This window comes from Cyphomyrmex costatus, unplaced genomic scaffold (genome assembly GCF_001594065.2).
Source record: "Cyphomyrmex costatus isolate MS0001 unplaced genomic scaffold, Ccosl1.0 scaffold441, whole genome shotgun sequence".
Classification (NCBI taxonomy): domain Eukaryota; kingdom Metazoa; phylum Arthropoda; class Insecta; order Hymenoptera; family Formicidae; genus Cyphomyrmex; species Cyphomyrmex costatus.
Window position 1 is genome coordinate 85471 of NW_017278652.1, and position 13843 is coordinate 99313.

The 13843-nt window shown below is 38.0% G+C and overlaps 1 protein-coding gene across 1 annotated transcript in view; it reads right to left on the reverse strand.

Annotated features, from left to right (window-relative positions):
* Positions 1-4005: 4005 nt before the first annotated feature.
* Positions 4006-13843, reverse strand: part of IRSp53 (Insulin receptor substrate 53 kDa) — an 84844-nt gene continuing 75006 nt past the window's right edge. The window contains exons 9-13 of the mRNA XM_018544476.1: positions 11937-12122; positions 10785-10887; positions 10038-10293; positions 9328-9503; positions 4006-6963 (exon numbers count right to left, since the gene is read on the reverse strand). Coding sequence (XP_018399978.1) covers positions 4596-6963; positions 9328-9503; positions 10038-10293; positions 10785-10887; positions 11937-12122 — 3089 coding nt within the window. The 3' untranslated portion in view covers positions 4006-4595. The remainder of the gene's footprint in view (positions 6964-9327; positions 9504-10037; positions 10294-10784; positions 10888-11936; positions 12123-13843) is intronic.

Here is a 13843-nt window from a genome sequence, read left to right on the forward strand (position 1 = left end):
GAGGATGGGCAACCGCAGATGATAATTAACCGCTTAGCAAATATGCTCGGCTTTGGCGCATTCCATAAGCCAAAAAGCCACCCGTGGAATTTGGTGGTTCAAAGTAACGCAAATACACGCACATGTGCGTGCACGTACGAGTATATATCGCGTGCATCATATTGACTCGAAATCATAAACGAGCTTAATACATGCCGCAGGAGATGCGCCATATTGCTAATGTTTAACGTCCAAAACAGCGACAGTCGCAGCAAGAGAGCATTGTTTGCATCATGCCATTTAAAATAACCCTTATTTTATTAATAAAATAAGGATTTTATTAATAATCTATCTATTTTATTAATTAATAATCTTTTTATTAATAAAAAGAGAAAAGCAATTAAAAAATATAACAAAATCTCTACAGAACAGTATTAATTAATTATAAAAATTTAAAAAATTAATATAAAAATATTTACTTTTTACATAATAAATGTTAATACTTTTACACTTATTGTTATTTTTGCCAATGTATTTCGTGTAATTAAGCAATAAATTGAATTAAACAAAACTATATGAAAAGTAGGAAAGAGTTAAGGAAAATAATAAAAATTGTAAAACTATAAAAAAACTTTTCGCGAATTAAGCAAATACAACTTGAATATTCTGTAAGCACATTTTCGTTAATGTATTTTCTGTCTTATATATAAAACAGGAGCAAAGAAATCTACTCGAACAAAGTTAGATAAAATAAAAAGCGATAGATATATGTATATACAACGCATCTTGCGACTATTACGTTAATTCCCGCGTGGTCGACACCTTCGATTTTCCGATAATTACCGCATAATGGCGCCTATACAACTTTCAGACGCTTTAAGCAGTCTGAAAAGGCACCGTGGGGAGAAAAAAGAGAATAATGAAAAAACGCAGTGTGCCCGTCCAGACCGACCCCGATCCTTGCCCAGGAACTCGTGAAAGCGTTCGTTGATCGCTGCCATTAAACGCTCTGCGATTAATTTAAATAAATGCGCCGCCGTTATGAGAGGGGAACACTTACCTGTGAGGGATGGTGGATATTCAAATGCAGACCTCTTCGCTGAAAAGTCACCGAGGACTAATCTTCTGACGGATCGCGGGATTTCCTTCTAAAATATTCCTACGAAGAACTAGAAGGGATGGCGGTGACTTAATTCCGGGATTACGTACCGAAGTTCTTGCTGATGGAAGTTTATACCAGAGTGACTTGGAAAATATCGAATATTTAAAATCATTTCAGTCTGTCTGCAGTAACTTAATTTTATCTACAAGATCAAATAAAAGTCTAAAAGTATGAGGTTACGCGAAATTATTATACTAATAAATTATCGATATATATAGACCATTTGTCTCAATATTTTATACATATACTATATATAAATTAAAATTATTATGCGTAATAAAGTACATATACAACCTTGGCCATAAATAACCCTCAATTTATCGTGTTTTATACATGAAGTATTCTCAATTTATAGCATTTTTTTGAAAAAAGTAATAATTATTTAATAAGCAAAATCGACTAACAAAATATTAAAATTCTAATAAAATATTATTTTTTAAACTTTATTAATTTATTTTTTATTAGATATAAAATGTTTATATTATATTTATGTTTATATTATGTTTATGTTTATATTTTATTAGATATAAAATGTTTATATTAATTGTAGGGGTGCTTTACTTAAAGCCAAGCTTGTATAATGTCTGTCATATAAAGAGCTTAGAATACATCAAAGAATAAAGAGGAGGGAACAAAAAAGTTGACAAACATACGTTAAAAAATTGGTGTATATAATAACAATAATATATATAATATATATATAACGTATATACGCATGTTTACATGATTCTTATTACAACAGCTTTATTTTAGTCTAGCCTAACCCAAACCGCCGAAATAAGATTCGAGCAGTCGTTTATATATATATATAATATATTATAATATATTATTCATAATATATTAACATCTTTCGCGCGTCTTTCTTGCAACTTCCTTGAATTCTTAACTACCGCATTTTAAATTACAAAAAGTGGTTGCTCTAAAACCCACCTGAAACCTTCCGCTCCGAATTGGACGTCTTTTCATTTTGCGCCTAAATTATGCTGGAATACATTGTTTTAATATACTCTAAATCTATATCTATATGTACTCGTATATACCTTTAAAATGCAATATTGAAAAACGTTTAAAAACGCGTGTTCAAAATGATGTGTGTTGCACACAAAAAATTCAAATCTATCAAATTCTCGACATTAACCCTTTCAGTACCAAATATCAAGTGTACATATATAAGTAGAATATTAAATATAATACATTTATAGAGCAGTAGATGTAGAAATTCCAACGATTTCTCTTCACTCGTCTCTCAACTCGTTGTACGAGTTGTCGGAAGAGGTCTAGTTTTCGCTGTTGAAAATTTTCAAATCAAGAATGGAGCAAGTCCGTAATTCGTAAGACCTACTTCAAGTTCGACTTTATATGAAACTGTACAAACAACGGACTTGATCCACTTTCACTGAACGAGCTTTTCATTCGACACTGAAGAACTGTGTTAACGTGCAGTTAACATTAGAAAAACTCGTTTCGCAGTAAAGATGGCTGTTCTTTTATTGAACATCGTATTAATGCAGTTTTCGTGCCGATCTTTTATTTAACAGCGCAGAACTAACATAATTATGGCGCTAACCCTTCGTTTGACGCTACAAAATTGCGTCAACACTTCGTTTAACGCTACCGAAAACCAGCGAACTATCTCTATACTTTGCTGCTCCACGTGGTATATGCTAAACGGGTTCAGACTCGAGAGAAATTATATAAAAGCGCAGATGCAATATATGGTGCGTAGATACGGAAAGGGTTAGCGTATTTTAACTCTTGAGAGTAATTCACGGATAGATAATCGCGTGGCAGTCGATTCTTGTCTCGCGTAGAGAGTTGCGCGACGAAGGAACTTGTTCAACAAGAGAGACACACCCGTCTCAACGTCATGAGATCACTACTGGATCGTGAGATATACATGATCTAGGGAAAGAGCTTGTCTCATGACAACGCTGGCGCCGAACGGTCGTTAGTCTTCGTCTTTCGCAGCTTCACAGTCGCGAATATGTTAGTCCTGAAAGGCGTTAATTGTATCAATTAATCGGGATGCGCGTTCGTAATTATTGGACAATCACAAACACGATCACGAGCTGAAGCTTTGAAATTTTCTGAGAAATTTCAAAGAAGATGGGCTCCTTTCTTCGAAAACAATGAAGATTATTTATTAGCACTCAATTGGCTATTCTTAAATATTGTTTGTCATTTGTACACTGTAAAAAAATTGCAATGGTAATTTTAGAACCCATTATTGAAGGTGTATATATATTTTTATACATATTATTTATTTTAGACATCTTTACAGTGCAAAACAAGCAAATTTGATTAAAATTGATTAATCTGACGATAACTATTAATGAAAAAAATAATATTAAATTTGTAAATAAATATTTATTTGATACAAAAATCATTAATTTCATTTAACTATCATTCTTTTATTAAGCACATATTTATTTGCTATAAGCAAATGTTTATTTAGTACTAAAAAAGATTTTCAAGATTTGGTGAAACTTTTTCAGTGTAAGTCTCTCAAAAAATTTGCAAGTTAATAAATATTGGTAAACAAGTACATCTGGAAAATGTTGATCAAGATTAATCTAGTCATCGTCTTTCATATAACTTGTTCTTCAACGGTTATACAAGTAACATTTAATGAAGGCTTCAATTTTAATTTATATGCAAAAAGTACGTGCAATTTTAAATCAATTGGTGATATACGATCGAAGCGGCTGATAAAACTAAAAAATGGCAAGAGTTTGGAACAATTACAAATAATATTTAGCAAATGACTTGCACTATGCCAGCGATAACCAACGGAAGCTAACGCGTGCAGTAGTGACGGACAACACGAGTCATAATGGCGATGTATTATCCAGCAAAATCGCTCGTTCTTTCGAAGACATAAGTCGCTTAGAAGTCGTCGCAAAAATGTATCGAACGTCTTCTTCGACGATGCTGCAAGCTCCTACAACATCAACAGCCAATCGTTGAAGACAAAACAAAGCGTTAGGAAGGAATTAGCCAATACAAATACATCACAATGAAGTGCTGATTCGATCATTCAGGGGCTTGCTCATAAAAAGGTGGCCAAAAAAATTTACAATAAACAAGACTGAAAAAAATTAGGAAAGGACTAATAATGAAGATGATGAACTGCGAGCTCGGTGTGCGTTCACTCAAATTTGAATCAATTAGCTTGTGTGTATTATCAATACACCTAACTAAGAAAAGACAAAATTGCATGCAGTGGAAATCTCTTCATCTTCTTCATGTTTAACAGGACAACATATGACATTGATTGTTTCATTTTCATAAGGCAAATTTTCTTCTTGAATATTCAATCTTCCTTTCGCTTGTCTTTACTAGGTTTCGTTCCGATGTCTTCAAAGATAAGGTACTTTTGCTTAAAAAATACATTGACTCTTCATTTTTTTAAACTACTTTCAGTTTTAAAATTTTCTTCATAACATCGTGTTTCTTATTGCTGCTTCTGCTTCTTCTTCTTTTTATTAACGGACGCATCCATGCCCCACAGGTCGTACCAGGGCCCACAGTTATTTCTATCTCGGTCAGACTCTCTTCTCAGTTTGGTCCTCGGTAGCAACGTCTTTTCCGGTATGCTCTGGTCCTTCACGACGATGCAACTGTATGTTGACTCCTCATCGGAGGCCTCGGTCTCGCTAAAATTCAATGTCGCGTCCTCCTCGTCGTAGTTTCTTCTACCGCGCGACATCCCATGCCGTTTATTTTCATTGTTCTCCTTCAACTCGGCCACAATCATGTTCCGCTTTGCCTCGAGACTACGTCTTCGTTCCTTCTCGATGATCGCCTTCCGCGATACATTTCCGACAAAATATGTGCGCTCCTCCTGCGGCTGCTGATGCATCCTATACTCTGATCTTTCCATGATCTTGGATCGTTCCGCCGGCGTCGGAAAGTCCTCGAAGTAATCCGTCTTATCGGGCACGTGACTTCTCTCAGCCGGTTTGGGTTCTTCGTGCCGGTGCTCGTTCGTGATGGTACCCTCGCTGTTGCCCAGACTCGAGTTCGGGCTACCGCCTTCAGAGTTCCTCTGCCGCTCCTCGTTCTCGGCCGTCTTATCCTCTTTCCGAATCATCTTCGGGATGTCCACTAGCGAGCGATGTTGCCAGAGCGCCATACCCTCCAACACCTCCGAGTCCCTGCGGAATTTCCAGAAGGACTTGGTCCGTTTTACAAGCTTCGGGCTCTTCGACTCGTCGAAGGCTCTTCCTGTTTGTGCCACGTGGCCCATGGCAGTCGCCTGTCGCGGTAGTACAGGTTTTCGCTCGACTTTCAGCGTGTTGTTGTTGGTGTCACCGTTAATTCGTTCATTGATTCTCGGTACGGCATTTCGCTTCTGAAGACTTGGACCTTGTAAACCCGCCTGGTAACCATGTCTTTCAATCACCTTCGTTCTCTCCAACTTGGTCTCGAAATTCGATTCGTATCCGCGATCCCTCTCGAGTGAGCTTACCCCATATCGACCAGTTTCTCCGTAAATTGCCTCCTCCTTGTCGGAGTATCTACGCTCTCGGTAAGGGCCCATCGAAGGTCGTTCCGGAGCCTCTTGCGACGGTGGTCGTGGCCGCTCAAATCTTCGGCTGGACAGTCGCTCAACCGTCCTATTGCGATTCTTCTCGAACGTCCGTTCGTAACCCATCATCTCTTTCCGCTGCTCCATATAGGCGCGATCTTGCTCGTTCCTGGAACGAGCATGAGCTCGCTCGTACGACTGCGTGTCCTCGCGGGTCCGTTGGAAATTATGTTTATCTTCTCTCGAGCGATCAAAGACCTGCTTGTCCTCTCTCGAGCGCTCAAAGCTTTGTTTATCCTCTCTTGTACGCTCGAAGTTTTGTTTCTCCTCCCTTGAACGCTCGAAGCTCTGCTTGTCGTCTCTCATACGATCGAAATTCATCTTGTCCTCGCGGGAACTCCGCTCGAGTGAATGCTTATCATCCCGCGCGCGCTTGTCGTCTCGTAAACGCGTCTTGTCGTCGCGGCGAGTCTGCTCGTAGCTCTTTTGGCCGCTGTCCCGAGCGCGTTCCAAGCTCTTGTACTCCATAACGAGCCTCTCGCGACGGTCCCGTGAAAGAGTCGTTTCGCGGGTTTCTCTCTCGAGACTCTTGTATTCGGCCGCGGCGGATCTCTCGCGACGATCGAGGAACTTAGGCGGGCTATGCTCGCGCGCGTACTTCTGCGCAGTCTGTTCGAGCTTCTGCGCTATGTGTTCGACCTTGCGACCTGGCTCCGGTATGGTAATGGTGCTCTCGTCATCGGAATTTGACGACGAGCTCGTAGACTTGGCGTATTTCTCTGCTTCGAAACTGCCGCCTCCTCTCCGTTCCTGTTCAACCTCTTGATTATTTGCGTAATATTTGTTATTGCTACGATATTCAGTGCGGAAGTCATCCTCGTCTTCCTCGAGCTCGTCTTCTTCAGTCTCCGCCTGTGTCCGCTTGTCAATACGTCGTTGATCACCACGACGAGTTGCAGCGGGGACATTTCGCTCGTCCGTCATCTTGGTACGTTGATTCGGGCTGGGACGTTCGTTTAGTGCTTGTGCAGCTTTCTTGTTTTTCCTCTTCTTCATCATATCGCCGTTCTCCAACGTGAACTCGCTGTTCTCCATCTCGAAATATTTCTTCGAATCTTCACTCGCCTGGTTGGCCTTTGACTCCGCCCAGAGGTCCATCGCTGTGCGATACAGCTGCCAAGATTTCTCATCCCGTGGAATTGTTTTCCAAGAATCATTCTCCCAGTCCTTCGACCGCTTCTCGTTCTTTGGGGAAGGACGATCTTCTCCACTTCGCGGCTTACGGCGCCGTCTGCGTGCGCGGCGCGGTCAGTAAAAGAGAGAAAAAAAACCAGGGCGCAGAAATAAGGGATTAGAAAAGGGGAGATTGTTGGAGATGCGGACCACCACCATGGCGGTTTATTTCCAGCGACCACGATAGCGCATGCGGTATCTACAAGAAGGAGAGATAATTTCGAAGAATCATAGACAACTAATTTTCCAAGTGGAAGATGAGTGGCCGAAAAAAGTTCAGTCCATAAAAAATAAAAATAATTTGTTTATAGTTACTTTCAAATAAAGTATTATCGAAGATATAAAAATAAATTAGATTATTGAGATAATTTTAATTTTTTTTTAATAAAAGACGAGCAAAATATAGCGATTGACCATCGTACCGTAGGTGATAGAGAAGGTGATATACAAAAGCTAATTATTTAATATTCATGCAACATTAAAATCATTAAAGATCATATAATAAATATATACATAACACAATCATAATTAAAAGTGGGCAAATATATAATAAAATTTTATTTGTTTAAACTGAGAATAAAGGAAAAGTAAAAAGAGTGATAATATCATATCAAATATTATACAATATTTAAATTTAACTTAAAAAGAATATTTATCGTACCAATATTCTACAACATTAAAATCAATCTGCTGTCGAAAATTTTGCAAAAAATTTCTATAAAGATTTCTTGAAAAATAATCACACTAATGACCACACAAGCTGAATAAATATCTAAACACTTTTTGACTTGTATTGTAAATAATATCATATCGCACAATCAGCCGTCATGCGCGCAACAATTGACAAGCAAGAAAGTAGACTCTATTCAAGACCGGTATTGATCGTAACAACTCGATCTCGTTTTATCCGAAATTAATCACAGTTTTTCCGACGTCAGAGATGTATGTGAATGTAAAACGCGCGTGTGGCTACAGCATCCACCACCGCTCGAATTTTTATTCCTCACAATAGCGTCGCAGACCAATCCAATTGAGTGCCGAGAGTAGAGACGGTAAAAGAGGGGTGAAAATTGCACTAATTACAGGGAGGCAGTAGATAGCAGAATAGCGGAGTTACAATGATACAAAGCTTCAATCACGCTGAATGAAGGGTAAAGCGGGAGTGCGCTTATCGGCTAGTTATCAGGGCGTGATGTTCATGAAGTAAAGGTATCAAAGGGCCCAAAGTACCAAGTAATAAATGATTTGCCTGGTATTGAACGTCTACGGATGAACAATGGTAGTCTACATGTAACTGGTGTAAACTAAGGGTTGAAACCGATTCAATTATGCTGAGGTCAGTATCCGATGTTGCACAGACAGGAAGCATCGGAATCTGATTATCATGCTTATATTGTTACAATTAAATGAAGAGATCATTTACTACTATCCACGTCCTATTCAGATTTGAATTCAGCAAAATTTTATCGGTCTGATAAAAACGTGTAAACCGTATAAGCTACGTAAACTCTCTTTAGCTGAAACGATTCGAACTTCAAGTAACAAAAAGAAAAGGCTCCCTTTTCACTATACGTAGAGTATATAAATTACTTCAATTTATAATTTACAGAGAATAAACAAAATAATAAGGACACCTGAGAAATACGAGTATACTATCTATTTATTTTGAGATTTATAATGAGAAATTGGATATTATACTATTTTCTTTCTAATACAGATTCTTGTTGGAATACTGTCAAACATGCTTGAATAATATAGCAACTGCTACATATATGCAATTATACTTCTAACAGAACTTCTAATTGCTTAAAAGATATTGGAGAAGAAAATCTGTTTCTCCCTTCTATTCAAAACTACAAATCATTTAAATCAAGCAATTATATTGGCCAAGAAAGACGATGAAATTTTAGAGAACAGAAGATGATATTGGAAACTAGAATTGGAAGAAAATTCATTCTCCAATGTCATTTATATAAACAATTAAAAGCTGTTCTACTAAAAGAATAGTAAAATATCTCATTGGTAATTATTCAAACTATTGAATAATTATTCTACCAAGGATAGAATGTATATTAAAAATAGATGATAACACCAACTTCTTATTATAACAAGTAGTAATATAAATAGTATATTCCTCAGATTTATATCATTTTCTCCATCCTGTATTTATCTATTATACAATTCCCACATTACCATTAGGATAGATATTATCATGGTCCCGTAATCGATTGTTCTAGCACTGTTTTCAAACAAGATCAGTAGAATTATGTCTTTCCTTATCCGCGCACGTAATTTCGTTTTCCCTTTACATAATTTATATAGCTTGCGGTTTACACGAAGTACATGGGGAAGTCTAACTAACGTTACACGAACAGAAGAGAAGGGATGACTTTGTAGCCCGGAGCGTAGATTTTAGACTTACCTTAACGCCTCGTCGTCGCTGTAATCGACGTCGGGCTGCACCGGCGGCTCGTTGGAGAAGCCGCTGTCGTTGCTACTGTGGAGGGATGTCATCGCCGGAGGTGGTACCGGAGGCACGGGCGGCTGCACCCTTCGCCCTCCGGCTAGCACCGCGGGCAACGTGCCCGATGGACGGATCTGAAAGGCAGACGAAACGATTCCCTTCGCGTCTCACCCACTCCGCATCCCAATCAATCTTGAGGTTGCGACGTGTAAGCGTTCTACGGTAAAGTTTACTTAGAGTTTACCCAGACTAGAGCTCTGAGAAAACAAAAGGGAAAACATATCAAGAGGAGCAAAATAAATTCTCGAAATATTATTAATTGTTCACAATATGCTACTACGTGACCTTATAAAACACAGATGTTTTCAGCAACATTGCAGCAATATTAATGTTGCTGCAAGCTTGTGTTGTTTGGAACATGTATCACACTTTATCCGAAAAACATCCTGGAATCGTCCTTAAAACATTTAAAGGGTATAGAGACTCTCCTCCGAAGAGACTCCTCTGAACGTCTTTAGGACGTCCATTGTGCTGTATGGGGAAGTATTCAGAAAAGTTTTATAGAAACGCAAACAACATTGTAATTGGATAGCAGACTGAGACACGGACTAAATAACAAGCTGCAAATAACCGGAAGCGTTTGCCGTTACGTTGATTTACAATCTCACCGATTTTGATTGACGCGCGATCGGAGTCGCTAAGACGCTCGCAGTGTTAGTCGGCGTGCCGGCGTTGCTACTGCTGTTGTTGTTGTTGTTGGCATTGGTGCTGTTGTTGGCGGAGCTGCTACCAGCGCCGGGAGTTCCACCGGATGATTCGTCGATACTGGCCGGCGTGACCGGTGGCCGAGAGGGCGGCGGCTTACACGGCGGTATGGCTTGCGGCTCTGGAGTCCTACCGTTGCTTGCTCCGTGACTTGGCGATCTTCGCATAATTGGATATTACAATGTATGTGAAAACCCAAGGAGTTAATACGGAAGATTTTCAAAACTTAACAGAGTAAGTATAACAAGTTTAAACAAATAATATAAAACGCTGTACCTCAAATAATTTATCAGTCCCGTTCTGGACGATGTTGCGCAAAAAAAAAAAAAAATAAATTATTGTAGTAAACTTTCAAAAGATAATATTATATTATACATATATATAAAAAGAGACACAAAACATGGGAAAATTATTGTTAAATGTATCAATTGATATTTGAAAGAAAATAATGATAAAGAAATCAATAATGAGAATCACAGATATATAATATCTGTGACACAATGTGGGTGCTAAATTAAAAAATTTTTACTTATTAACTACTTCAAATGCATGCGGGATTTCAAAGCGGAATGTTTGAAGGGTTAATAATGAGCGACCATAAGTGCGAAATTTCAGTGCTACCCTACTCGAGGTCGAGCAGACTTACTTACCCCAAAGTGTCGTCGATTATAATTTCAGTGTACGCCAAGGGAAACCACCCCGAGCTTTGAGTGCGCAGATTTTCGCCAAATTGCCATCCCTTTTGACGGTCGCCTGACAAAAAAAGAACAGGAAATATGCAAATCCGCAAAACTCGCTTATACGCTCCGGTCTCATTAACATTTTCGCAATGAGGGCTCTTTTTAATTTTAAACATTAAAATCCGAGAAAAAGCAAATAACTAATTTATCTTCATCTCGTTACAACTAAATATCTCCGGTGCATGCAAAATACCGTTGATATTAGCTCGAAATTACAGTTAATTACAATTCTATTAATTATTCTACGCTAAATATTAATAACTAAATATTGACCGAGATAGATAATCTTATTTTGATATATTGTTAATGTTACAATCAACATACAGTCAGTGGCTGACAGTGTGTGATACAATAAAGCAGTTCTCTGAAAGAAAAACTATACATATACACGTATGTATTAAAAATTAAAGTTATATTTTAAAATTACGTTATACGCATCATTAATTGTTTTTAAGTTTATTATCAAAATATGTTTTCCGAAATTTTAGATAAGAAGTCCAGAATTTTGGGTAAAAATTTCCAAATCATCTGAATGTGTCAAGAAAACTGTTTTTCAAATTATTTTGTTTCAAATTCCACCTCTGAATAACGAACATGTTTTATGTACCCATACAGTTTTTATCGTTTAATTTATAGAATGTCTTGATAACTTACAAAAATAATTAATTATAATTTCTTTTAATGAGTAAATATTTATTTATTGTAAAGAAATATTTACTTAATACCATTCAAAGAAATATGTATGACTTAGTAATTTTGTTTCAGTCTTGTCTTAATTTAACATTTTCTTTTGAACAGACCAACATAGTTAATATACTCAGTTTCTTTTAAAGATCTGCTGGCGTCATTCTTGACTGTAGTAAATTTCTGTTCAAGCAATATATTTCCCCTGCTATCACGAAAAAATTAAGAAACATATTTATGCAATTGCTTGCGCGGTCGTTGACCCATCTGCCCCGCCAGCACTCTGTTCATTACGCGCGACAGCTGCGATCCTATAAGTACCACAGTTCCGGGACACCGTGTGTATCGTATCGATGAACGTTGCGAGATCAGACTTACCCATCAGCGCGATGAGATCGCCCTCCAAAAAGCTCAGCTGATTCTCCCCCGAGCTGAGATAGGCGAAGAGAGCTCTGGCGAGAGGGGCATCTCCCCAACCTCCGGCGCCAATTCCGGTGCCACCCGCGCTGCTGCGAGACGTCGGGGGTGCCATGGACCGGGGACGGGGTGGAGTTTCTGGAACCTCTGGAAACCAGAAGCGCTGTAACTGACCGAGAATGGTGTACAGGGAGCGGTCGGAGGGATGAGGATGAGCTCGGGATAATGAAGGGGGTAATTTTGGGGTGAACCAGGGCAATTAGGTCAGCGTACGATAGCAGCGATCGAGGTGAATGTCGGAAGGAGAATGGACATCAAGCCCCGAAGGAGTTCCTATCCTATCAAGAATAGAAAGATGGTACAAAATTGGAAGAAGACACGCGAGAATTGTTCAGAAATATCAGCGGTGTGCATTATTAATGCGTGGCCATTCGTACGTCGTGGTAAATTAATTTGAATTCGCGCGAATATACGCGGCACTAAATGCGAAGCAACGATGTTGATTCCTGACGTTGAATTATCTGTGGAGGCACGTGAGATTAATTAAGGTTTTAACTCATCGTTGCGATAAACGTGACAGAATATTTATACTTCTCGTGTTTATTTATATCGCATTTTTATAATTATCTGGCTTTTTATTTTGCTCTACGTGACGTGGTATTACCGGGAAAAGAAAGCTAAAGAGCCTAGGGACATCGCCCGCCATAAAAAGCAGCGTGTAGAGTAAAAGCAGAGAATGTGGAATAGGGGCTTATTTTTTTAACGAAGCACTGCAATTTGGCGACAATCGGTGGAAGTTGTTGCAGTTGATGCTAAACGTGTAACAAACAATGGACTCGGTGCAACAATGCGTATGTTTTTTAACATTATAAGTATTTATTTTTTTTGTTGGATCTGGAAATTCGAGAGCTTTATTAAAAGATTGTTTTTTCACAAACTGAAAAACTTTAAGTCTCCAAGTTTTTAATACTTATATTACAAAACGCTTTTATTGTATAAACAATATGTTGATTAATTGTGATTTCTAATTTGTTTATTACTACGGAAAGGTTTTATTTGTCATATAAAGACATAAAAGTAATAATGGAACACACCGAGAATTGAGAATTGGTACCTATTACAAAGAATAATGTTTATCTCTTAGATGTTAATATTTATTTTATAATATACATATAATAATTTAATGGTTCAAGATTTATAAATTTTGTTTTTTATTGTTCATGTCCAATGAAGTCATTTTATTGTATTTTCTAAATGCTACCATACAATAAAAATATAAAATTTTTGACTCTATATTCTGATTAGTTTACATAAATTTTTACTTCATTTATTATTTATTACTATTTCCCAAATTTGCATTTTCACATTACATCCCATTTTTTAAACTTCCCATTTCATACTTTTTTTTTGTTAAATACTGCTTTTTTTTAACGACTTTTATTTATTAGATGTAGTTAATATATTCCTTAAGAATTCTTCATAAATTAAAGTCTTCATATGCATTTATATCAAAGTAATGTTAATTTAAAAACCAGTAATCCATATTCCCTGATTTTATTCTATAATGATGAACATGATGGAACAGCGTGACACGCGACACCGCGACGATGAAATACAGTTTCGGGTCGTGTTGCACAAACGTAAAGCATATTCCGTTTTTATTGCGCGCGGGACCCGATTCCGGAGAGAGAGAGAAGAGCTTCGGGTTTCGACGCGAGTCGCCAGAATCTGATCACGACTGAAATTTATACGACTGGCACGACAGGTCTCGCGAAAAGCGAGTGGAAACGTCAGCGCGAATGGCTCCATTTCGCCGATTTTTCTCGATTGTCTCTGACCAGTTGACAGTCCGTTGCCCGCTGTTGTTG